General features: G+C 46.5%; 1 protein-coding gene across 1 annotated transcript; it reads right to left on the bottom strand.

Moving 5' to 3' along the window:
* Positions 1 to 311: 311 nt before the first annotated feature.
* LOC120056427 (cyclin-J-like) lies at positions 312 to 22,471 on the bottom strand. Its single transcript, XM_039004585.1, has 6 exons — positions 22,206 to 22,471; positions 21,460 to 21,561; positions 4,943 to 5,153; positions 2,026 to 2,325; positions 1,732 to 1,891; positions 312 to 1,421 (listed from the first exon to the last, which is right to left on the bottom strand). Exons 2-6 carry the CDS (start codon positions 21,526 to 21,528, stop codon positions 935 to 937), a joined length of 1,227 nt encoding a protein of 408 aa, XP_038860513.1. The 5' UTR covers positions 21,529 to 21,561; positions 22,206 to 22,471; the 3' UTR covers positions 312 to 934.
* Between the last annotated feature and the right edge of the window lie 4,047 nt (positions 22,472 to 26,518).

Raw genomic sequence — 26,518 nt, 5'->3', positions numbered from 1 at the left:
TTCGAATCCAGGCTGTATCACATCCGGCCGTGATTGGGAGTCCCATAGGGCGGCGCCCAATTGGCCCATCGTCCTCTGGGTTTGGCCGGGGTAGGCCGTCATTGTAAATAAGAATTTGTTCTTAAAACTTACTTGCCTAATTAAATAAAGGTTACATAAAAAAATAAAACACCAGCCAAGGACAAAGAATAGAACAGAAATCTCAGTGAGACATCTCTCCTACATTACAATACACATGTCTTTAACCAGTAGAAGTTAAAATACAGCTCCCCCCCCCCCCCCCCCCCCAAGTAATCCATCAAACACCCTGATATATGGTATTGTTCATGTAAACCAGTCGTTCTCAAACCTCTCCTCAGGGACCCCCAGCCGTTCCAGGTATTTTATTTATTCTAGAGCTAACACACCTGAATCAACTTGTCAACTAATCATCAAGCCCTTGAATAGGTGAATCAGGTGAAAATTGAAATGTCTGGCGGTCCCTGAGGAGAGGTTGGAGAACCGCGGATGTAAACAATACCAAAGACAGACCACTTGCATGATCATAAAGCCATCATTTTGTTTAAGGCAGCAGCATTGAAAGATACTAGAATAAAAAAACATGGTGTGGAAGCAGGGAGTCAGAATCACAGTTGATATCAGAATCACATTGGCCATACCAGCCTCACAGTCTCTCAGTATAGAGCAAGCAGTCATGTGAAAGGAACAGAACATACTGTATGTAAACAACTCATCACAAATATTGTGTCATTTCAAATAGTTAGGACCTTTGTTAGGTCAAAACCGCAGCAATATCTGCGTTGACATTGCTTCTTCCTTTTGGTTTCCTTCGTCCTTGGTCGATTAGGTCAGGACAGGTGGAGAAGGACAGGGACTCAGGACAGGTGGAGGACACCGACTGGCCCAGGTTCAGTTCGTCCTCCCTCTCCTGGCGTCACCTGTCGAAGCAGCCTGCTGTGAAGGTGTGATGGGAGCCCAGGTAGCCTCCCCCGTAGGACAGGCCGAGACAGTGACGGGGCTCTGCAGCAAGGACCACTTGCATGGAGATGGGTCCCTGGAGGGGCAGGGAGGAGCCCAGTCCTGAGGTCAGGCTGGGGAAGGGGGGGAAGGCTCCCTGAGAAACCGAGCCTGAGAGGAGCCCTGTCTGGTGGGACTGGAGGTAGTCCCGAGACCCAACAGGGCCTAGAGCCTGGGACTCACCTAGCATGTGCATCTGGGAAACGGAAGTAGAGTGCTGGGTGAGGTGCTGCTGGTAGCTACCTGTCTGGAAGAGCAGCTGCTGGGAGCCAGAAGAGGGTTGTATCAGGGTGGAGCAGGAGACTGTGGAGGGCGAGGGATGGGCCTGGGGTTGGTGAGGGCTCTGGCCAGACGGAGAGTTGGACTTGGATTTGTTGGCCTGTTTCACATCGTTGTCATGGGCACTACAGGGAGGAAAAGAGTGCAAATCATTACTTGATGACCTTTAGCTGATGGACATAAACATCAATATACAGAGGAAATAACTAAGGGTCAATGGTATTGACAGTATGAAAAAGCTGTAGAATATTAACCTTGCATTAACCCACCACAACATGAAGGAAAAGTGCATACATGGGAAGAGCACAACACAAACACAAAATCTGCTGACTTTAGACATGGCAGACGATACATGAAGTCTAGGCAGATGGCCGTCAGCTTGGTTTGTGGCCAGATGAATGTGGGTGTGCAGCACGTTATGTAAAGCAGTATTACAGCAGCATCAGCTTTATGCACTGGGTGAGGTGGTCCCAGGAGTATCCGGTGAGCAGGCGGAGGACGGTGGTCCAGCTGGGGGTGATCTGGAGACAGATGCGGGACGCCGCAATGCAAGCTGCTGTCACCTGGGACGGCCGGAAGCCCAGGAAGGCATGGTCTGGGACACACAGACACAGATCATCAGTTACATTTACTCAACAACGGATGGCCCCACTAAAGAGGAAATCTGTCTTGCCCATTAAACCACCCACTGCTGTCACTATGAACTTCCACTCCTAATCTCCTCCTTACCTTGCAGTGAGACTTCCAGGAAGTAGTGTGTGTATTTGTCCATGAAGGCTCTGGTCTTGTTGAGGGAGGAGAGAGGCCAGCCGTTGTGCAGGTCTCCGTCCTGTACAGCAGCATGGAGGTAGTAGTCTATGAAGTGTGCTGGCGTGGGCATGCACAGGTTCCAGCCAAACGTCTCTAAGAGAAGCAGCTCCATCTTGACCAGATCCTTCTCTGTCAGTGACAGGTTCAGACTGCACATGAAGCCCAGAGAGTTGAGCTGCTCCAGCTTTGGCACACAGTCCTCCTTCTCCTCAAACTTACCTTATAGTGAGTGAAAAAAAATCGAACACATGTTATGGGTCGTGTGAGAAAATACTGAGTGTGCTCAAAAGACTGCTTATAGGTGTATAATTCATAACACACACACACACACACACACACACACACACACACACACACACACACACACACACACACACACACACACCTCCATCTTCCCTTTCACTGGTCACAGCTAAATCCTCATCATGCATATCCCCCTAGAGTCAGATGCTCTAACAATGCAGAAGCCCTGACCTCTGGAGACCAGTCCTGGGCACTCAGGGAGAGGCCCTTTCAACAGATCAGTGGAGGGTGTGTGTGTTTGAGGGGGCAAATAATTACCCCACTTTTCATTTTTTAAGTCATTCAACATTCATGCATATATTCACCCCAGCAACATTCACTGAAAAGGCCCAACATTACTTATTAACGCTTTTCTGTTTGCAAAATCATCCCCGCAGCCCTTCCTCTCTCAGAGAGGTGCAGGGGTAATCATTGTTCCACAACAGAAGGCAGAAACAGCCCAAAACAATGAGACCTCTCAATCTAAAACACAAATGTTGTCAATGTCCACGGCAACCCTGTCCACGGCAACCCTGTCCACGGCAACCCTGTCCACGGCAACCCTGTCCACGGCAACTGTTCTGTTAGTCAGGCCTACATCTAATCTCTAGAAGACATCTAATCTCTAGAAGACATCTAATCTCTAGAAGACATCTATTCTCTAGAAGACATCTAATCTCTAGAAGACATCTATTCTCTAGAAGACATCTAATCTCTAGAAGACATCTAATCTCTAGAAGACATCTATTCTCTAGAATACATCTAATCTCTAGAAGACATCTATCCTCTAGAAGACATCTATCCTCTAGAAGACATCTAATCTCTAGAAGACATCTAATCTCTAGAAGTCACCATTGTGATTGTTCTCTTCAACAACTTGAATTACTACGCAGGCCAGGGTTGTGGGTAACGCAGGCCAGGGTTGTGGGTAACGCAGGCCAGGGTTGTGGGTAACGAAGGACAGGGTTGTGGGTAACGCAGGGTTGTGGGTAACGCAGGCCAGGGTTGTGGGTAACGCAGGCCAGGGTTGTGGGTAACGCAGGCCAGGGTTGTGGGTAACGAAGGACAGGGTTGTGGGTAACGAAGGACAGGGTTGTGGGTAACGCAGGGTTGTGGGTAACGCAGGCCAGGGTTGTGGGTAACGCAGGCCAGGGTTGTGGGTAACGCAGGCCAGGGTTGTGGGTAACGAAGGACAGGGTTGTGGGTAACGAAGGACAGGGTTGTGGGTAACGCAGGCCAGGGTTGTGGGTAACGAAGGACAGGGTTGTGGGTAACGCAGGGCAGGGTTGTGGGTAACGCAGGCCAGGGTTGTGGGTAACGCAGGCCAGGGTTGTGGGTAACGCAGGCCAGGGTTGTGGGTAACGCAGGCCAGGGTTGTGGGTAACGCAGGCCAGGGTTGTGGGTAACGCAGGCCAGGGTTGTGGGTAACGCAGGCCAGGGTTGTGGGTAACGAAGGACAGGGTTGTGGGTAACGCAGGGCAGGGTTGTGGGTAACGCAGGCCAGGGTTGTGGGTAACGCAGGCCAGGGTTGTGGGTAACGCAGGCCAGGGTTGTGGGTAACGCAGGGTTGTGGGTAACGCAGGCCAGGGTTGTGGGTAACGAAGGACAGGGTTGTGGGTAACGCAGGCCAGGGTTGTGGGTAACGCAGGGTTGTGGGTAACGCAGGCCAGGGTTGTGGGTAACGAAGGACAGGGTTGTGGGTAACGCAGGGTTGTGGGTAACGCAGGGTTGTGGGTAACGCAGGCCAGGGTTGTGGGTAACGCAGGCCAGGGTTGTGGGTAACGCAGGCCAGGGTTGTGGGTAACGCAGGCCAGGGTTGTGGGTAACGCAGGCCAGGGTTGTGGGTAACGCAGGGCAGGGTTGTGGGTAACGCAGGGTTGTGGGTAACGCAGGGTTGTGGGTAACGCAGGGTTGTGGGTAACGCAGGGTTGTGGGTAACGCAGGGTTGTGGGTAACGCAGGCCAGGGTTGTGGGTAACGCAGGCCAGGGTTGTGGGTAACGCAGGCCAGGGTTGTGGGTAACGCAGGCCAGGGTTGTGGGTAACGCAGGCCAGGGTTGTGGGTAACGCAGGCCAGGGTTGTGGGTAACGCAGGCCAGGGTTGTGGGTAACGCAGGCCAGGGTTGTGGGTAACGCAGGCCAGGGTTGTGGGTAACGCAGGCCAGGGTTGTGGGTAACGCAGGCCAGGGTTGTGGGTAACGCAGTTCTACTGGTTTTTACATGTGATAAGTTCCCTTGGTGACTGACAGAGGTCTGGGGGAGGCCGAGGCTCTTATACACACAGCTCACACTAAACACAGCGCCTCAGACAAACCACGCAGTCACAGGCTGCTCCACGATCCCCACTTTACTTTTTCACATCAATTATAATTCAAAAACATATATACACGTGTAGTTGAAAATGCCGCTTTCTGTACAAGAGCAAACAACCTACATCTGTCCTTGTAAAGGAAGGATCTTATAACTGAAGTACTTGTCACTATGAGATTACATGTTCTAGAGGGTAGTCTTACTGCTGCTCCGTCTTTACCGGATCGACTGTTGCTGTTTGCTTACTGGCTAGGAGGAGACAGGAGAGGGCGATGACGTAGAGTTGGCGGACTGCCACATCGTAGTGGTCCATAAACAAGTCCAGGAGGTAGACGGCCAGGTGGCGAGCCGCTGGGCACAGCTGGTAGCGGTTACTGAGGACAGCCAGCAGGTCAGAAAAGTAACGCCGCATCCTGATCTGAGGAGAGTGGGCCTTGTATGTAGGCAACTTCAGCTCCTGAGGAGAGGAGACAAGGAGAGGAGACAAGACAAATGTGTGGCACTAAGGATATTGCACAGTTGAATTGGGTATACAGAAAACAAACAGCACTGTGTCAGGAGGCATGTAACCTACAAGCTCTCACAGTCTCACGTCAGAATTAGACATTCGTCCATGTTTCTCAAACGTCAAATTTCGAAGTTGTTTCAAACATCAAATTCACGAAATGTTTAAGGTTAGACATCAACTCCACATTGTTAAGGTTACGTTTAGGCATTAAATCTGAACAGTTAAGGCAAAGGTTTGGGATAGGCTTGATAGGCTTAAAACAAAAAATATAAAAAACAACCTTCACTGGATTCAAACATGCAACCTTTGGAATCAGAAGCAGATGCTTATGCCCATCCATCATCCCTTTCCACAAAGCCCTGGCAAAACCAAAACCTGCTGGAAGGTAACAGAGCTCACTGTAGTCCCTAGTGGCCGGTTTCCACCTCATCTCCCGACGTCCCCAGACATGGACGGACGTCGACTTCTGACTTGTATCACAGGTGACCTTGCCGATGTAAGAGCATGTGCCAAAGCTCCACTTCAAAATCTGAAGAACTGACAAGAAATTGCAACACATTCTGGACCATGGGCCTAAAAGATTACTCAATATATTATGAATTAGTTTTATATTTTTTAGAACTAAGCGACTTGTTTCTCCCATGCCTTCCAGACCCGTCGCCAGCTATAAAAGCTTATTCTTCACATAAATTGTTAACATTAATGTTGGAGGGAAATTAAATATTAAAATAACCCACTAACCTGCATTAAATATGTTACGGATCATTTAAAAAATATGCATCCCACAGACGTGTGAACAACCTATCCTATTTCAGACCTGGAAACATTGACATACCTATCTCTATTTAATTCTGTGTCTGGCAAGGTCACTGTTGCTAGGCAAAGGAAGACACAGAGGATCCAAATCCACCTCTTCAATATATCTCCCATCTATACGTAGCTCATATTCAAGGAGTCTGCTGTGGGAACCAGGGAGTCTCCCATGGTTGTGCAAGCCCAGCCAGCCAGGCCACATGTCTCACAGCCATCTGTCTCCCTGGGGGTGAGGGGCTTGGGTCTGACCCTCTGAACACAGCCTTTTGTAGAGCACGGCTTTCATTTAGGGAACTCTACAGCTGCTTCTTGATCAGCTGAAGGCATGGTCTTGATATTCTGCAACACGTAGTTCCAATTGAGTCAACATTCTCCTGTCTTCTAGGGTGGGGCGATACTTGGGGAGACCTCTTCTACGATATGCCAATTCAAATATCGAGATATCCGATATAAATTGTTTTGCACCATTAATGACTAGATAATTCTAGACTGTGACATTTGTCATCTTATTTACGATATTATAGTCACATTCTCATGAAATAATCTTAGTATGTAATATTAGTTCTGATATTTCTTCATTTTTATTTTGGGGGATTTGTGTGTATTGTTAGGTATTACTGCACTGTTGGAGCTAGAAACATAAGCATTTCGCTGCACCTGCGATGTTCACGCTACCAATACAATTTGATTTGTATGCCGAAGAAATAAGGCTTAATTAACACATTTTGACCTCTTTTTCAACACATTGACACATCCTAACTGATAAAACTGTACTGTTTTTAATCGTAAAAATAAAATAAAGTTATTTGTCACATGCGCCGAATACAACAGGTAGACCTTACCGTGAAACGCTGAATACAACAGGTAGACCTTACCGTGAAACGCTGAATACAACAGGTAGACCTTACCGTGAAACGCTGAATACAACAGGTAGACCTTACCGTGAAACGCTGAATACAACAGGTAGACCTTACCGTGAAACGCTGAATACAACAGGTGGACCTTACCGTGAAACGCTGAATACAACAGGTAGACCTTACCGTGAAACGCTGAATACAACAGGTAGACCTTACCGTGAAACGCTGAATACAACAGGTAGACCTTACCGTGAAACGCTGAATACAACAGGTAGACCTTACCGTGAAACGCTTACTTACAAGCCCTTAACAACACAGTTAAGAAAAATATGTACTAAATAAACGAAAGTAAAAAAAATAAGATCAACAATAAAAGAACAATCATGGAGTAAAGTTCTGCACATCACAATATTAAGGGGGATACCTAGTCAGTTGTACAACTGAATGAAAGGGGGATACCTAGTCAGTTGTCCAACTGAATGAAAGGGGGGATACCTAGTCAGTTGTACAACTGAATGAAAGGGGGATACCTAGTCAGTCGTACAACTGAATGAAAGGGGGATACCTAGTCAGTTGTCCAACTGAATGAAAGGGGGGATACCTAGTCAGTTGTACAACTGAATGAAAGGGGGATACCTAGTCAGTTGTACAACTGAATGAAAGGGGGGATACCTAGTCAGTTGTACAACTGAATGAAAGGGGGGATACCTAGTCAGTTGTACAACTGAATAAAAGGGGGATACCTAGTCAGTTGTACAACTGAATAAAAGGGGGATACCTAGTCAGTTGTACAACTGAATAAAAGGGGGATACCTAGTCAGTTGTCCAACTGAATAAAAGGGGGATACCTAGTCAGTTGTCCAACTGAATGAAAGGGGGATACCTAGTCAGTTGTCCAACTGAATGAAAGGGGGATACCTAGTCAGTTGTCCAACTGAATGAAAGGGGGGATACCTAGTCAGTTGTCCAACTGAATGAAAGGGGGGATACCTAGTCAGTTGTCCAACTGAATGAAAGGGGGGATACCTAGTCAGTTGTCCAACTGAATGAAAGGGGGGATACCTAGTCAGTTGTCCAACTGAATGAAAGGGGGATACCTAGTCAGTTGTCCAACTGAATGAAAGGGGGATACCTAGTCAGTTGTACAACTGAATGAAAGGGGGATACCTAGTCAGTTGTCCAACTGAATGAAAGGGGGATACCTAGTCAGTTGTCCAACTGAATGAAAGGGGGATACCTGGTCAGTTGTACAACTGAATGAAAGGGCGATACCTGGTCAGTTGTCCAACTGAATGAAAGGGCGATACCTAGTCAGTTGTCCAACTGAATGAAAGGGGGGATACCTAGTCAGTTGTCCAACTGAATGAAAGGGGGGATACCTAGTCAGTTGTCCAACTGAATGAAAGGGGGGATACCTAGTCAGTTGTCCAACTGAATGAAAGGGGGGATACCTAGTCAGTTGTCCAACTGAATGAAAGGGGGGATACCTAGTCAGTTGTCCAACTGAATGAAAGGGGGATACCTAGTCAGTTGTCCAACTGAATGAAAGGGGGATACCTAGTCAGTTGTCCAACTGAATGAAAGGGGGATACCTAGTCAGTTGTCCAACTGAATGAAAGGGGGATACCTAGTCAGTTGTCCAACTGAATGAAAGGGGGATACCTAGTCAGTTGTCCAACTGAATGAAAGGGGGATACCTAGTCAGTTGTCCAACTGAATGAAAGGGGGATACCTAGTCAGTTGTCCAACTGAATGAAAGGGGGATACCTAGTCAGTTGTCCAACTGAATGAAAGGGGGATACCTAGTCAGTTGTCCAACTGAATGAAAGGGGGATACCTAGTCAGTTGTACAACTGAATGAAAGGGGGATACCTAGTCAGTTGTACAACTGAATGAAAGGGGGATACCTAGTCAGTTGTCCAACTGAATGAAAGGGGGATACCTAGTCAGTTGTCCAACTGAATGAAAGGGGGATACCTAGTCAGTTGTCCAACTGAATGAAAGGGGGATACCTAGTCAGTTGTCCAACTGAATGAAAGGGGGATACCTAGTCAGTTGTCCAACTGAATGAAAGGGGGATACCTAGTCAGTTGTCCAACTGAATGAAAGGGGGATACCTAGTCAGTTGTCCAACTGAATGAAAGGGGGATACCTAGTCAGTTGTCCAACTGAATGAAAGGGGGATACCTAGTCAGTTGTCCAACTGAATGAAAGGGGGATACCTAGTCAGTTGTCCAACTGAATGAAAGGGGGATACCTAGTCAGTTGTCCAACTGAATGAAAGGGGGATACCTAGTCAGTTGTCCAACTGAATGAAAGGGGATACCTAGTCAGTTGTCCAACTGAATGAAAGGGGGATACCTAGTCAGTTGTCCAACTGAATGAAAGGGGGATACCTAGTCAGTTGTACAACTGAATGAAAGGGGGATACCTAGTCAGTTGTCCAACTGAATGAAAGGGGGGATACCTAGTCAGTTGTCCAACTGAATGAAAGGGGGGATACCTAGTCAGTTGTCCAACTGAATGAAAGGGGGATACCTAGTCAGTTGTCCAACTGAATGAAAGGGGGATACCTAGTCAGTTGTCCAACTGAATGAAAGGGGGATACCTAGTCAGTTGTCCAACTGAATGAAAGGGGGATACCTAGTCAGTTGTCCAACTGAATGAAAGGGGGATACCTAGTCAGTTGTCCAACTGAATGAAAGGGGGATACCTAGTCAGTTGTCCAACTGAATGAAAGGGGGATACCTAGTCAGTTGTCCAACTGAATGAAAGGGGGATACCTAGTCAGTTGTCCAACTGAATGAAAGGGGGATACCTAGTCAGTTGTCCAACTGAATGAAAGGGGGATACCTAGTCAGTTGTCCAACTGAATGAAAGGGGGATACCTAGTCAGTTGTACAACTGAATGAAAGGGGGATACCTAGTCAGTTGTACAACTGAATGAAAGGGGGATACCTAGTCAGTTGTACAACTGAATGAAAGGGGGATACCTAGTCAGTTGTACAACTGAATGAAAGGGGGATACCTAGTCAGTTGTCCAACTGAATGAAAGGGGGGATACCTAGTCAGTTGTCCAACTGAATGAAAGGGGGATACCTAGTCAGTTGTCCAACTGAATGAAAGGGGGATACCTAGTCAGTTGTCCAACTGAATGAAAGGGGGATACCTAGTCAGTTGTCCAACTGAATGAAAGGGGGATACCTAGTCAGTTGTCCAACTGAATGAAAGGGGGATACCTAGTCAGTTGTACAACTGAATGAAAGGGGGATACCTAGTCAGTTGTACAACTGAATGAAAGGGGGATACCTAGTCAGTTGTCCAACTGAATGAAAGGGGGGATACCTAGTCAGTTGTCCAACTGAATGAAAGGGGGGATACCTAGTCAGTTGTACAACTGAATGAAAGGGGGAGACCTAGTCAGTTGTACAACTGAATGAAAGGGGGAGACCTAGTCAGTCGTCCAACTGAATGAAAGGGGGAGACCTAGTCAGTCGTCCAACTGAATGAAAGGGGGATACCTAGTCAGTCGTCCAACTGAATGAAAGGGGGAGACCTAGTCAGTCGTCCAACTGAATGAAAGGGGGAGACCTAGTCAGTCGTCCAACTGAATGAAAGGGGGATACCTAGTCAGTCGTCCAACTGAATGAAAGGGGGATACCTAGTCAGTCGTCCAACTGAATGAAAGGGGGATACCTAGTCAGTCGTCCAACTGAATGAAAGGGGGATACCTAGTCAGTCGTCCAACTGAATGAAAGGGGGATACCTAGTCAGTCGTCCAACTGAATGAAAGGGGGATACCTAGTCAGTCGTCCAACTGAATGAAAGGGGGATACCTAGTCAGTCGTCCAACTGAATGAAAGGGGGATACCTAGTCAGTCGTACAACTGAATGAAAGGGGGATACCTAGTCAGTCGTACAACTGAATGAAAGGGGGATACCTAGTCAGTCGTACAACTGAATGAAAGGGGGATACCTAGTCAGTCGTCCAACTGAATGAAAGGGGGATACCTAGTCAGTCGTACAACTGAATGAAAGGGGGATACCTAGTCAGTCGTACAACTGAATGAAAGGGGGATACCTAGTCAGTCGTACAACTGAATGAAAGGGGGATACCTAGTCAGTCGTACAACTGAATGAAAGGGGGATACCTAGTCAGTCGTACAACTGAATGAAAGGGGGATACCTAGTCAGTCGTACAACTGAATGAAAGGGGGATACCTAGTCAGTCGTACAACTGAATGAAAGGGGGATACCTAGTCAGTCGTACAACTGAATGAAAGGGGGATACCTAGTCAGTCGTACAACTGAATGAAAGGGGGATACCTAGTCAGTCGTACAACTGAATGAAAGGGGGATACCTAGTCAGTCGTACAACTGAATGAAAGGGGGATACCTAGTCAGTCGTACAACTGAATGAAAGGGGGATACCTAGTCAGTCGTACAACTGAATGAAAGGGGGATACCTAGTCAGTCGTACAACTGAATGAAAGGGGGATACCTAGTCAGTCGTACAACTGAATGAAAGGGGGATACCTAGTCAGTCGTACAACTGAATGAAAGGGGGATACCTAGTCAGTCGTACAACTGAATGAAAGGGGGATACCTAGTCAGTCGTACAACTGAATGAAAGGGGGATACCTAGTCAGTCGTACAACTGAATGAAAGGGGGATACCTAGTCAGTCGTACAACTGAATGAAAGGGGGATACCTAGTCAGTCGTACAACTGAATGAAAGGGGGATACCTAGTCAGTCGTACAACTGAATGAAATGAAAGGGGGATACCTAGTCAGTCGTACAACTGAATGAAAGGGGGATACCTAGTCAGTCGTACAACTGAATGAAAGGGGGATACCTAGTCAGTCGTACAACTGAATGAAAGGGGGATACCTAGTCAGTCGTACAACTGAATGAAAGGGGGATACCTAGTCAGTCGTACAACTGAATGAAAGGGGGATACCTAGTCAGTCGTACAACTGAATGAAAGGGGGATACCTAGTCAGTCGTACAACTGAATGAAAGGGGGATACCTAGTCAGTCGTACAACTGAATGAAAGGGGGATACCTAGTCAGTCGTACAACTGAATGAAAGGGGGATACCTAGTCAGTCGTACAACTGAATGAAAGGGGGATACCTAGTCAGTTGTCCAACTGAATGAAAGGGGGATACCTAGTCAGTTGTCCAACTGAATAAAAGGGGGATACCTAGTCAGTTGTCCAACTGAATAAAAGGGGGATACCTAGTCAGTTGTCCAACTGAATAAAAGGGGGATACCTAGTCAGTTGTCCAACTGAATAAAAGGGGGATACCTAGTCAGTTGTCCAACTGAATAAAAGGGGGATACCTAGTCAGTTGTCCAACTGAATGAAAGGGGGATACCTAGTCAGTTGTCCAACTGAATGAAAGGGGGGATACCTAGTCAGTTGTCCAACTGAATGAAAGGGGGGATACCTAGTCAGTTGTCCAACTGAATGAAAGGGGGGATACCTAGTCAGTTGTCCAACTGAATGAAAGGGGGATACCTAGTCAGTTGTCCAACTGAATGAAAGGGGGATACCTAGTCAGTTGTCCAACTGAATGAAAGGGGGATACCTAGTCAGTTGTCCAACTGAATGAAAGGGGGATACCTAGTCAGTTGTCCAACTGAATGAAAGGGGGATACCTGGTCAGTTGTCCAACTGAATGAAAGGGGGATACCTGGTCAGTTGTACAACTGAATGAAAGGGGGATACCTAGTCAGTTGTACAACTGAATGAAAGGGCGATACCTAGTCAGTTGTCCAACTGAATGAAAGGGGGATACCTAGTCAGTTGTCCAACTGAATGAAAGGGGGAGACCTAGTCAGTTGTCCAACTGAATGAAAGGGGGAGACCTAGTCAGTTGTCCAACTGAATGAAAGGGGGAGACCTAGTCAGTTGTCCAACTGAATGAAAGGGGGAGACCTAGTCAGTTGTCCAACTGAATGAAAGGGGGATACCTAGTCAGTTGTCCAACTGAATGAAAGGGGGATACCTAGTCAGTTGTCCAACTGAATGAAAGGGGGATACCTAGTCAGTCGTCCAACTGAATGAAAGGGGGATACCTAGTCAGTCGTCCAACTGAATGAAAGGGGGATACCTAGTCAGTCGTCCAACTGAATGAAAGGGGGATACCTAGTCAGTCGTCCAACTGAATGAAAGGGGGATACCTAGTCAGTCGTCCAACTGAATGAAAGGGGGAGACCTAGTCAGTCGTCCAACTGAATGAAAGGGGGAGACCTAGTCAGTCGTCCAACTGAATGAAAGGGGGAGACCTAGTCAGTCGTCCAACTGAATGAAAGGGGGAGACCTAGTCAGTCGTCCAACTGAATGAAAGGGGGAGACCTAGTCAGTCGTCCAACTGAATGAAAGGGGGATACCTAGTCAGTCGTCCAACTGAATGAAAGGGGGAGACCTAGTCAGTCGTCCAACTGAATGAAAGGGGGAGACCTAGTCAGTCGTCCAACTGAATGAAAGGGGGAGACCTAGTCAGTCGTCCAACTGAATGAAAGGGGGAGACCTAGTCAGTCGTCCAACTGAATGAAAGGGGGAGACCTAGTCAGTCGTCCAACTGAATGAAAGGGGGAGACCTAGTCAGTCGTCCAACTGAATGAAAGGGGGAGACCTAGTCAGTCGTCCAACTGAATGAAAGGGGGAGACCTAGTCAGTCGTCCAACTGAATGAAAGGGGGAGACCTAGTCAGTCGTCCAACTGAATGAAAGGGGGAGACCTAGTCAGTCGTCCAACTGAATGAAAGGGGGATACCTAGTCAGTCGTCCAACTGAATGAAAGGGGGATACCTAGTCAGTCGTCCAACTGAATGAAAGGGGGATACCTAGTCAGTCGTCCAACTGAATGAAAGGGGGATACCTAGTCAGTCGTCCAACTGAATGAAAGGGGGATACCTAGTCAGTCGTCCAACTGAATGAAAGGGGGATACCTAGTCAGTCGTCCAACTGAATGAAAGGGGGATACCTAGTCAGTCGTCCAACTGAATGAAAGGGGGATACCTAGTCAGTCGTCCAACTGAATGAAAGGGGGATACCTAGTCAGTCGTCCAACTGAATGAAAGGGGGATACCTAGTCAGTCGTCCAACTGAATGAAAGGGGGATACCTAGTCAGTCGTCCAACTGAATGAAAGGGGGATACCTAGTCAGTCGTCCAACTGAATGAAAGGGGGATACCTAGTCAGTCGTCCAACTGAATGAAAGGGGGATACCTAGTCAGTCGTCCAACTGAATGAAAGGGGGATACCTAGTCAGTCGTCCAACTGAATGAAAGGGGGATACCTAGTCAGTCGTCCAACTGAATGAAAGGGGGATACCTAGTCAGTCGTCCAACTGAATGAAAGGGGGATACCTAGTCAGTCGTCCAACTGAATGAAAGGGGGATACCTAGTCAGTCGTCCAACTGAATGAAAGGGGGATACCTAGTCAGTCGTCCAACTGAATGAAAGGGGGATACCTAGTCAGTCGTACAACTGAATGAAAGGGGGATACCTAGTCAGTCGTACAACTGAATGAAAGGGGGATACCTAGTCAGTCGTACAACTGAATGAAAGGGGGATACCTAGTCAGTCGTACAACTGAATGAAAGGGGGATACCTAGTCAGTCGTACAACTGAATGAAAGGGGGATACCTAGTCAGTCGTACAACTGAATGAAAGGGGGATACCTAGTCAGTCGTACAACTGAATGAAAGGGGGATACCTAGTCAGTCGTACAACTGAATGAAAGGGGGATACCTAGTCAGTCGTACAACTGAATGAAAGGGGGATACCTAGTCAGTCGTACAACTGAATGAAAGGGGGATACCTAGTCAGTCGTACAACTGAATGAAAGGGGGATACCTAGTCAGTCGTACAACTGAATGAAAGGGGGATACCTAGTCAGTCGTACAACTGAATGAAAGGGGGATACCTAGTCAGTCGTACAACTGAATGAAAGGGGGATACCTAGTCAGTCGTACAACTGAATGAAAGGGGGATACCTAGTCAGTCGTACAACTGAATGAAAGGGGGATACCTAGTCAGTCGTACAACTGAATGAAAGGGGGATACCTAGTCAGTCGTACAACTGAATGAAAGGGGGATACCTAGTCAGTCGTCCAACTGAATGAAAGGGGGATACCTAGTCAGTTGTCCAACTGAATGAAAGGGGGGATACCTAGTCAGTTGTCCAACTGAATGAAAGGGGGGATACCTAGTCAGTTGTCCAACTGAATGAAAGGGGGGATACCTAGTCAGTTGTCCAACTGAATGAAAGGGGGGATACCTAGTCAGTTGTCCAACTGAAAATTAAAGGGGGATACCTAGTCAGTTGTCCAACTGAATGAAAGGGGGATACCTAGTCAGTTGTCCAACTGAATGAAAGGGGGATACCTAGTCAGTTGTCCAACTGAATGAAAGGGCGATACCTAGTCAGTTGTCCAACTGAATGAAAGGGGGATACCTAGTCAGTTGTCCAACTGAATGAAAGGGGGATACCTAGTCAGTTGTCCAACTGAATGAAAGGGGGATACCTAGTCAGTTGTCCAACTGAATGAAAGGGGGATACCTAGTCAGTTGTCCAACTGAATGAAAGGGGGATACCTAGTCAGTCGTCCAACTGAATGAAAGGGGGATACCTAGTCAGTCGTCCAACTGAATGAAAGGGGGGATACCTAGTCAGTCGTCCAACTGAATGAAAGGGGGATACCTAGTCAGTCGTCCAACTGAATGAAAGGGGGATACCTAGTCAGTCGTCCAACTGAATGAAAGGGGGATACCTAGTCAGTCGTCCAACTGAATGAAAGGGGGATACCTAGTCAGTCGTCCAACTGAATGAAAGGGGGATACCTAGTCAGTCGTCCAACTGAACGAAAGGGGGATACCTAGTCAGTCGTCCAACTGAACGAAAGGGGGATACCTAGTCAGTTGTCCAACTGAACGAAAGGGGGATACCTAGTCAGTTGTCCAACTGAACGAAAGGGGGATACCTAGTCAGTTGTCCAACTGAATGAAAGGGGATACCTAGTCAGTTGTCCAACTGAATGAAAGGGGGATACCTAGTCAGTTGTCCAACTGAATGAAAGGGGGATACCTAGTCAGTTGTCCAACTGAATGAAAGGGGGATACCTAGTCAGTTGTCCAACTGAATGAAAGGGGGATACCTAGTCAGTTGTCCAACTGAATGAAAGGGGGATACCTAGTCAGTTGTCCAACTGAATGAAAGGGGGATACCTAGTCAGTTGTCCAACTGAATGAAAGGGGGATACCTAGTCAGTTGTCCAACTGAATGAAAGGGGGATACCTAGTCAGTTGTCCAACTGAATGAAAGGGGGATACCTAGTCAGTTGTCCAACTGAATGAAAGGGGGATACCTAGTCAGTTGTCCAACTGAATGAAAGGGGGATACCTAGTCAGTTGTCCAACTGAATGAAAGGGGGATACCTAGTCAGTTGTCCAACTGAATGAAAGGGGGATACCTAGTCAGTTGTCCAACTGAATGAAAGGGGGATACCTAGTCAGTTGTCCAACTGAATGAAAGGGGGGATACCTAGTCAGTTGTCCAACTGAATGAAAGGGGGGATACCTAGTCAGTTGTCCAACTGAATGAAAGGGGGGATACCTAGTCAGTTGTCCAACTGAATGAAAGGGGGGATACCTAGTCAGTTGTCCAACTGAATGAAAGGGGGGATACCTAGTCAGTTGTCCAACTGAATGAAAGGGGGGATACCTAGTCAGTTGTCCAACTGAATGAAAGGGGGGATACCTAGTCAGTTGTCCAACTGAATGAAAGGGGGGATACCTAGTCAGTTGTCCAACTGAATGAAAGGGGGGATACCTAGTCAGTTGTCCAACTGAATGAAAGGGGGGATACCTAGTCAGTTGTCCAACTGAATGAAAGGGGGGATACCTAGTCAGTTGTCCAACTGAATGAAAGGGGGGATACCTAGTCAGTTGTCCAACTGAATGAAAGGGGGGATACCTAGTCAGTTGTCCAACTGAATGAAAGGGGGGATACCTAGTCAGTTGTCCAACTGAATGAAAGGGGGGATACCTAGTCAGTTGTCCAACTGAATGAAAGGGGGGATACCTAGTCAGTTGTCCAACTGAATGAAAGGGGGGATACCTAGTCAGTTGTCCAACTGAATGAAAGGGGGGATACCTAGTCAGTTGTCCAACTGAATGAAAGGGGGGATACCTAGTCAGTTGTCCAACTGAATGAAAGGGGGATACCTAGTCAGTTGTCCAACTGAATGAAAGGGGGGATACCTAGTCAGTTGTCCAACTGAATGAAAGGGGGGATACCTAGTCAGTTGTCCAACTGAATGAAAGGGGGGATACCTAGTCAGTTGTCCAACTGAATGAAAGGGGGGATACCTAGTCAGTTGTCCAACTGAATGAAAGGGGGGATACCTAGTCAGTTGTCCAACTGAATGAAAGGGGGGATACCTAGTCAGTTGTCCAACTGAATGAAAGGGGGGATACCTAGTCAGTTGTCCAACTGAATGAAAGGGGGGATACCTAGTCAGTTGTCCAACTGAATGAAAGGGGGATACCTAGTCAGTTGTCCAACTGAATGAAAGGGGGATACCTAGTCAGTTGTCCAACTGAATGAAAGGGGGATACCTAGTCAGTTGTCCAACTGAATGAAAGGGGGATACCTAGTCAGTTGTCCAACTGAATGAAAGGGGGATACCTAGTCAGTTGTCCAACTGAATGAAAGGGGGACACCTAGTCAGTTGTCCAACTGAATGAAAGGGGGATACCTAGTCAGTTGTCCAACTGAATGAAAGGGGGATACCTAGTCAGTTGTCCAACTGAATGAAAGGGGGATACCTAGTCAGTTGTCCAACTGAATGAAAGGGGGATACCTAGTCAGTTGTACAACTGAATGAAAGGGGGATACCTAGTCAGTTGTACAACTGAATGAAAGGGGGATACCTAGTCAGTTGTACAACTGAATGAAAGGGGGATACCTAGTCAGTTGTCCAACTGAATGAAAGGGGGATACCTAGTCAGTTGTCCAACTGAATGAAAGGGGGATACCTAGTCAGTTGTACAACTGAATGAAAGGGGGATACCTAGTCAGTTGTACAACTGAATGAAAGGGGGATACCTAGTCAGTTGTACAACTGAATGAAAGGGGGATACCTAGTCAGTCGTACAACTGAATGAAAGGGGGATACCTAGTCAGTCGTACAACTGAATGAAAGGGGGATACCAAGTCGGCTGTCCAACTGAATGAAAGGGGGATACCTGGTCAGTTGTCCAACTGAATGAAAGGGGGATACCTGGTCAGTTGTCCAACTGAATGAAAGGGGGGATACCTGGTCAGTTGTCCAACTGAATGAAAGGGGGGATACCTGGTCAGTTGTCCACCTGAATGAAAGCAGGATACCTAGTCAGTTGTCCAACTGAATGAAAGGGCGATACCTAGTCAGTTGTACAACTGAATGAAAGGGGGATACCTAGTCAGTTGTCCAACTGAATGAAAGGGGGATACCTAGTCAGTCGTACAACTGAATGAAAGGGGGATACCTAGTCGGCTGTCCAACTGAATGAAAGGGGGATACCTGGTCAGTTGTCCAACTGAATGAAAGGGGGATACCTGGTCAGTTGTCCAACTGAATGAAAGGGGGGATACCTGGTCAGTTGTCCAACTGAATGAAAGGGGGGATACCTGGTCAGTTGTCCACCTGAATGAAAGCAGGATACCTAGTCAGTTGTCCAACTGAATGAAAGGGCGATACCTAGTCAGTTGTACAACTGAATGAAAGGGGGATACCTAGTCAGTTGTCCAACTGAATGAAAGGGGGATACCTGGTCAGTTGTCCAACTGAATGAAAGGGGGATACCTGGTCAGTTGTCCACCTGAATGAAAGCAGGATACCTAGTCAGTTGTCCAACTGAATGAAAGGGCGATACCTAGTCAGTTGTACAACTGAATGAAAGGGGGATACCTAGTCGGCTGTCCAACTGAATGAAAGGGGGATACCTGGTCAGTTGTCCAACTGAATGAAAGGGGGATACCTGGTCAGTTGTCCAACTGAATGAAAGGGGGGATACCTGGTCAGTTGTCCAACTGAATGAAAGGGGGGATACCTGGTCAGTTGTCCACCTGAATGAAAGCAGGATACCTAGTCAGTTGTCCAACTGAATGAAAGGGCGATACCTAGTCAGTTGTACAACTGAATGAAAGGGGGATACCTAGTCGGCTGTCCAACTGAATGAAAGGGGGATACCTGGTCAGTTGTCCAACTGACTGAAAGGGGGATACCTGGTCAGTTGTCCAACTGAATGAAAGGGGGGATACCTGGTCAGTTGTCCAACTGAATGAAAGGGGGGATACCTGGTCAGTTGTCCACCTGAATGAAAGCAGGATACCTAGTCAGTTGTCCAACTGAATGAAAGGGCGATACCTAGTCAGTTGTACAACTGAATGAAAGGGGGATACCTAGTCAGTTGTCCAACTGAATGAAAGGGGGATACCTGGTCAGTTGTCCAACTGAATGAAAGGGGGATACCTAGTCAGCTGTACAACTGAATGTATTCAACTGAAATGTGTCTTCTGTATTTAACCCAACCCCTCTGAATCAGAGTGGTGCGGGGGGCTGCCTTAAATTGACATTCATGTCATATATCGTCTTGCACTTCACAATATATCGTCAGTGTCAAATATTACGATATTGGATTTGTCGTAATATCGGCACAAACCTATTCTGAAACGCAGTTGAAATTGGGTCAACATTCTCCTGTGCAGGATTCTCAGTATTTAATTTTCTCCAGGGCAGTGGGTGATATGACTTTGAAAGATTCTGAAGGGTTTGATGACATCACACTTACAGGAAATTCTTGTCAAATTGTGAAATGGAATGTATTAATGAATTGGTCATTCAAAAGCACTAATATTATTGTTCCACTTTCAATGTCAATTGTTTTACTTCAACCTTGTGAACTGCATTATCGTGAAAATGCAATTAGCGATGCAGCAACAAACTAGGCCTACAACCCGGCAGCAGCAAACGGTGTCTTTTTATACAGAGAAGCGCTATTAACACATTCAACAGGCTTTGGTGAGCACGGAGGACACAGGTAGAGAGGCCTCCATAGCCATTTCCCATAGTCTGTGGGAAAGAATGGTTTGTGCAATTTATCATACAGTAACCCTGCAGATGCATCAAAGCTCTCATGAAAAACCATCCTTGTGAAAAAAGCACCAAGATTTAGCTCTAATGCAACCATTTGCTAAAATATTTATTCCATGAAGCCTGTCAAATTCTATTTCTGAATAGCTGCTGATAAAAATCAGATCTTGCCAGTAGTTGCCAGCTTGTAAATGGTTTTAAACTAGAACGAGGGCGGTGCGAGTGTAAACATCAAAGCTCTGGAGATTGCATTCCTTCACGATGACCAAGTAATGTCAGTATAAAGTTACACATCACTTCAGACCCATTATCTGTCGTTGCACTTCAGCCCCCTTATCTGGCTACTGGGTAACAGGCAGGACAAGAGGAACTTCAGAACTAACCAGGGGCGCAACTTTGGTTTTAGAAGTTTGGGGGGGGGGGGACATCATTATTTCTAATCCAGTCAGATAAACACTCCAAACAGCCTATCCGATGCTCGGAGTCGTCCGCATGGTCCTAAAGCACCCCGCTGCCATCATTTTGTATCACATTACAAAAATGCAATTTCAGTATGTGGACGTCCCCAGTGAAAGATGCGCCCCTGGATCTAACAATGTTGAGTCTTTGGCAAGAGAGCAAGATCCTAAATTAGCATAAAAGCAAATGCTCCACATACAGCCAAAAAAGGCTTCCACTTAGCAGCTCCTACAGGAAGTGGGCATGATATACAGCCGTGCCATAAACAGGAGACAAACACAAACAGCCACAACAGAGCCAACAGGCTGAGTAGAGTCGTCAGGTCCTCAGTGCTCAACACAGACAATTACAGTCTGCCCTGAATGAACCCCCCTCCACCCATTAACCCACTTCACAGATCTTCTCTCAGCTCAGTTGGCTGCATCAGCTCATTTGGACAGCATTTGCACACAATAGCGCGGCCAATTTGACTAATTACAATTTAAGATGACTGATCAATACATCTCTATTTGAAGCCGTCTTCGGGTTTTGTTATTGTTCACAACCATTAAGTGTCAATCCCTGATAGGTCGTGGAAATCCTGAACTACAAAATATAATGATACAACGGGTCAGATAAATGCAATCTCTTGGTCTTAGTGACACTTAGTGGCTGATATTTTTTGTCAGATCTGATGTGAAAAGATCTGGGACGCCTGTCTAAACACAGCCAATTGTAGGCAAGGCTGTGGTAGAGGTTCTGCTAACCAGACAGGGAAACTACATCAAGCGTTACGGTTTAGGCCCAAGCTTCAGAGGGGCACGTGACATTTCACACCTCAGCACCAAAGACAGTAAGTAGTAACAGGAATAGATTAACTCACTACTGGCAAATAAAATACACACACGTCATTTTCTGATGGTATTTGTGAAATTCAACTAAGCACCATGTTTTCTGTGGATAAAAACCATTAGAGAATCAGAATGAGACATTCACCTTTATTCGTAGAGACTGGTGGATGTCTGCAGCGAGCTGGCACGTCCACCACTGCTCCTCCCGCTCCATCTTGCCAGTGGTGAGTTGTGGCCACTGTCCACCCTGAGCAAAACGTCAAACAGTGCCCAGAAACACATTAGGTACCTGTCCGATCTACATCAAGGCAAACTTTGGGAAACTGACAGGTTTAACTTGAATTGTTGTATGATTTTATGTGTTATGGTATCCAAATCATTTGGATTTGCTGCAAAATAATGCACTCAAACTGACTAACGTTACTCAGATTTTGTTCCGTTTTTTTATGAAGTAACGTTAGGGTAGCCAGCCTAGTGTGCCCTACTTGTATGTGCGCACTCATTGATTTCAGATACTATAGCGTATTGCTTATTGTACAACAGTTTTCATTACACTTAGGTAAATTCAAAAAATATGTAAGCTAGCCTACAGCACAGAAATGTAATTTTTAAAAAAAACGAACACCTCACATTCGCCATCTGTATTGCACATACATGCTCATGTTCGGATACATTGTTTATATTCGTGCTTATAAATTGTTACTAATCTACCACGCGTGGCAACTCACCTCGCCACACTAGAAAGTTATGGTGACCAATCGGATATTTCTGAGAATTGTTCTACACATGACGACTGTACCACAGTGCATACTGGAAAGAGGTTGGAATGGTGACAACGTGCAAAGCTAGTCACATGTTGGACTTGTAGGCTAGTATCCACTAAAATGTTACCTTTCAACCTGTTTTTACCACAGCAACACTCCGGAGTCCCGAACCCTTTGTTTCAGACCAGCAGCATTCTGATTAAAATCTTCGCCGACAGTTTCCCTACACCTTTAAACACCTTCAACAACAGAAAAATAACAGCAAAAATAATAAACTCCTAGTCTAATCGTCACAGATCCATGAACTCAAACCCAAAGACTGGTATGTTGAGTTTGAATTATATTTTTGTTCGACGCCCCTCTTCATTCACCCCCTCTGATGTGTTCCCGTCAACTCAATGGAACCTGGTCAGACAACCACACGCTGTTCTCCCTGTTGGTACCGTGGAGAAAATCTTGAATGGGGAGGGTTTTGACAGCGCCCCCCAGACAGCATTCAACTAAAATCAACTTCTGGTGGATATTCTATGTAACATCTATATTATACTTGTACATTATTACAGGATTTGAACTAGTGTTTTATATTCTGGGAAGATCAGGGCAGGCCTATATGAAATGACAGCATTAAGGCTACTGAGTTTGACTAATGCATATTGGTGGTGCAGGTCATATAGGCCTTCTGGACATAAGAATCTATAGGCGATATTTGTGAACTAGAGAAATTATCAAAACCATGTGTAAATACAATCAGATCCAGCATGTAGAACAATGGCATTGACCACAGTGTGATCCTTATGCCATCTCTCTGTTTGACCAACAGGTGGCACATGAACTCAACTGCTTGCCATGGACAGTTGTGTAAAAGTACTTAAGTAAAAATAATTTAAAGTACTACTTTTTTTTAAAGTACTATATTTTTTGACCACTTTAACTTTTACTTCACTACATTCCTAAAGAAAATATACTTTTTACTCCATACATTTTCCCTGACACCCAAAAGTACTCGCTACATTTTGAATGGCTAGCAGGACAGGAAAATGGTCCAATTCACACACTTATCAAGAGAACATCCCTGGTCATCCCTATTGCCTCTGATCTGGCAGTCTCACTAAACACAGATGCTTAGTTTGTAAATTATATACAAAGTATAGTATGAGTATGCCACTGGCTCTCGAAAATAAAAATAAAAATGTTGCCGTCTGGTTTGCTTAATATAGGGAATTTGAAATGATTCTCTTAAGTATATTTTAGAAATTACATTTACTTTTGATACTTAAGTATATTTAAAACCAAATAATTTTAAACTTTTACTCAAGTCTTCTACTATGGGCTCCTGAGTGGGGCAGCGGTCTAAGGCACTGCATCTCAGTGCAAGAGGTGTCACTACAGTCCCTGGTTCGAATCCAGGCTGTATCACATCCGGCCAAGATTGGGAGTCCCATGGGGTGGCGCACAATTGGCCCAGCATCGTCCGGGTTTTGCTGGGATAGGCCGTCATTGTAAATAAGAATTTGTTCATAACTGACTTGCCTAGTTAGATAAATAAATACTAAGGTATATTTACTTTTACTCAAGTATGACAATTGGGTACTCTTTCCACCACTGGCCATGTATTCATTTTTGTCAGCCTGTTCCATAGAGAATGATAGAGGACTCCAGTGCCCGAAAGGCCTTATTAGCATGTGCAGCGCTGTTGAGGGCTTCCACCATTTTAATGTAGTCCAACTTCATTGGCTGATCCTTCCTGGTGACCCTGTGGGAGTCATGTCCAACTGGGTCATCAGGAGGGATCAGTCATTCGTGAATAAGAAAATTGAATACTTTAAAATGGAGATAGACTCAATTATATTTTCAAACTCTCCCTGGCCCAGTCTGTAATACCTACATGTTTCAAGCAAATGACCATAGTCCTTGTGCCCAAGAACGCCAAGGTAACCTGTTTAAATGAATATTGCCCTGTAGCACTCACATCTGTAGCCATGAAATGCTTTGAAAGGCTGGTCATGTCTCACATCAACACCATCATCCCAGACACCACTCCAATTCGCATACCGCCCCAACAGATAACGCAATCTCTATTGCACTCAACACTGCCCGTTCCCACCTAGACAAAAGGAACACCCAGGTTTCGGGGCTGTCGCTGGGCAATACGGACTTTCAGCTCCCTCCAAAGATTTTCTATTGGGTTCAGGTCTGGAGACTGGCTAGGCCACTCCAGGACCTTGAGATGCTTCTTACGGAGCCACTCCTTAGTTGCCCTGGCTGTGTGTTTCGGGTCGTTGTCATGCTGGAAGACCCAGCCACGACCCATTTTCAATGCTCTTACTGAGGGAGGAGGTTGTTGGCCAAGATCTCGCGATACATGGCCCCATCCATCCTCCCTTCAATACGATGCAGTCGTCCTGTCCCCTTTGCAGAAAAGCATCCCCAAAGAATGATGTTTCCACCTCCATGCTTCACGGTTGGGATGGTGTTCTTGGGGTTGTACTCATCCTTCTTCTTCCTCCAAACACGGCGAGTGGAGTTTAGACCAAAAAGCTCTATTTTTGTCTCATCAGACCACATGACCTTCTCCCATTCCTCCTCTGGATCATCCAGATGGTCATTGGCAAACTTCAGACGGGCCTGGACATGCGCTGGCTTGAGCAGGGGACCTTGCGTGCGCTGCAGGATTTTAATCCATGACGGCGTGGTGTGTTACTAATGGTTTTCTTTGAGACTGTGGTCCCGGCTCTCTTCAGGTCATTGACCAGGTCCTGCCGTGTAGTTCTGGGCTGATCCCTCACCTTCCTCATGATCATTGATGCCCCACGAGGTGAGATCTTGCATGGAGCCCCAGACCGAGGGTGATTGACCGTCATCTTCAACTTCTTCCATTTTCTAATAATTGCGCCAACAATTGTTGCCTTCTCACCAAGTGTAACGGATGTGAAATGGCTAGCTAGTTAGCGGGTACGCGCTAATAGCGTTTCAATCGGTTACGTCACTTGCTCTGAGACTTGAAGTAGGGTTTCCCCTTGCTCTGCAAGGGCCGTGGCTTTTGTGGAGCGATGGGTAACGATGCTTCGTGGGTGACCGTTGTTGATGTGGTGCAGAAGGTCCCTGGTTCGCGCCCGAGGTCAGGGCGAGGGGACGGTCTAAAGTTATACTGTTACACAAGCTGCTTGCCTATTGTCCTGTAGCCCATCCCAGCCTTGTGCAGGTCTACAATTTTAGCCCTGATGTCCTTACACAGCTCTCTGGTCTTGGCCATTGTGGAGAGGTTGGAGTCTGTTTGATTGAGTGTGTGGACAGGTGTCTTTTATACAGGTAACGAGTTCAAACAGGTGCAGTTAATACAGGTAATGAGTGGAGAACAGGAGGGCTTCTTAAAAAAAAACGAACAGGTCTGTGAGAGCCGGAATTCTTACTGGTTGGTAGGTGATCAAATACTTATGTCATGCAATAAAATGCTAAATCATTACTTAAAAATCATACAATGTGATTTTCTGGATTTTTGTTTTAGATTCCGTCTCTCACAGTTGAAGTGTACCTATGATAAAAATTACAGACCTCTACATGCTTTGTAAGTAGGAAAACCTGCAAAATCGGCAGTGTATCAAATACTTGTTCTCCCCACTGTATGTGAGCATGCTGGTCATCGACTACAGCTCAGCGTTCTACACCATAGTGCCCTTCAAGTTCATCACTAACCTAAGGACCCTGGGACCGAACACCTCCCTCTGCAACTGGATCCTGGCCTTCCTGACAGGCCGCGCCCAGGTGGTGAGGGTAGGTAATAACACATTCGCCACTCTGAACCTCAACACGGGGGCCCCTCAGGGGTGCATGCTTAGTCCCCTCCTGTACTCCCTGTTCACCCATGACTGCGTGGCCACGCACGTCTTCAACGCCATCATTAAGTTTGTAGACTACACGACAGTGATAGGCCTGATCACAGATGACGATGAAGCAGCCTATAGGGAGGAGATCAGAGACCTGGCAATGTGGTGCCAGGACAAAAACCTCTCCCTCAACGTCAGTAAGACAAAGGAGCTGATCGTGGACTACAGGGAACGGAGGGCCGAGCTAGTCCGCCCCCATTCATATCGACAGGGATGTAGTGGAGGAGGACATCACTAAGGATCTATCATGGTCCACACACACCAACACAGTCACGAAGAGGGTACAACAAGGCCTCTTCCCCCTCAGGAGTCTGAAGAGATATGGCATGGGCCTTCAGACCCTCAAAAAGTTCTACTGTTGCACCATAGAGAGCATCTTGACTTGCTGCATCACAGCTTTGTATGGGAACTGCTTGGCATCCGACCGCAAGGCACTACAGAAGGTAGTGCGTAAGGCCCAGTACGTCATTGGGAATGAGCTCCCTGCCATCCAGGACCTCTATACCAGGCGGTGTCAGAGGAAGGCCCTAAAAATGGTCAAGACTCCAGTCACCCA

This window comes from Salvelinus namaycush, chromosome 12 (genome assembly GCF_016432855.1).
Source record: "Salvelinus namaycush isolate Seneca chromosome 12, SaNama_1.0, whole genome shotgun sequence".
Lineage (NCBI taxonomy): Eukaryota > Metazoa > Chordata > Actinopteri > Salmoniformes > Salmonidae > Salvelinus > Salvelinus namaycush.
Note: the sequence above shows the minus strand (reverse complement) of the source record. Positions and strands in the feature narration are given on the sequence as shown.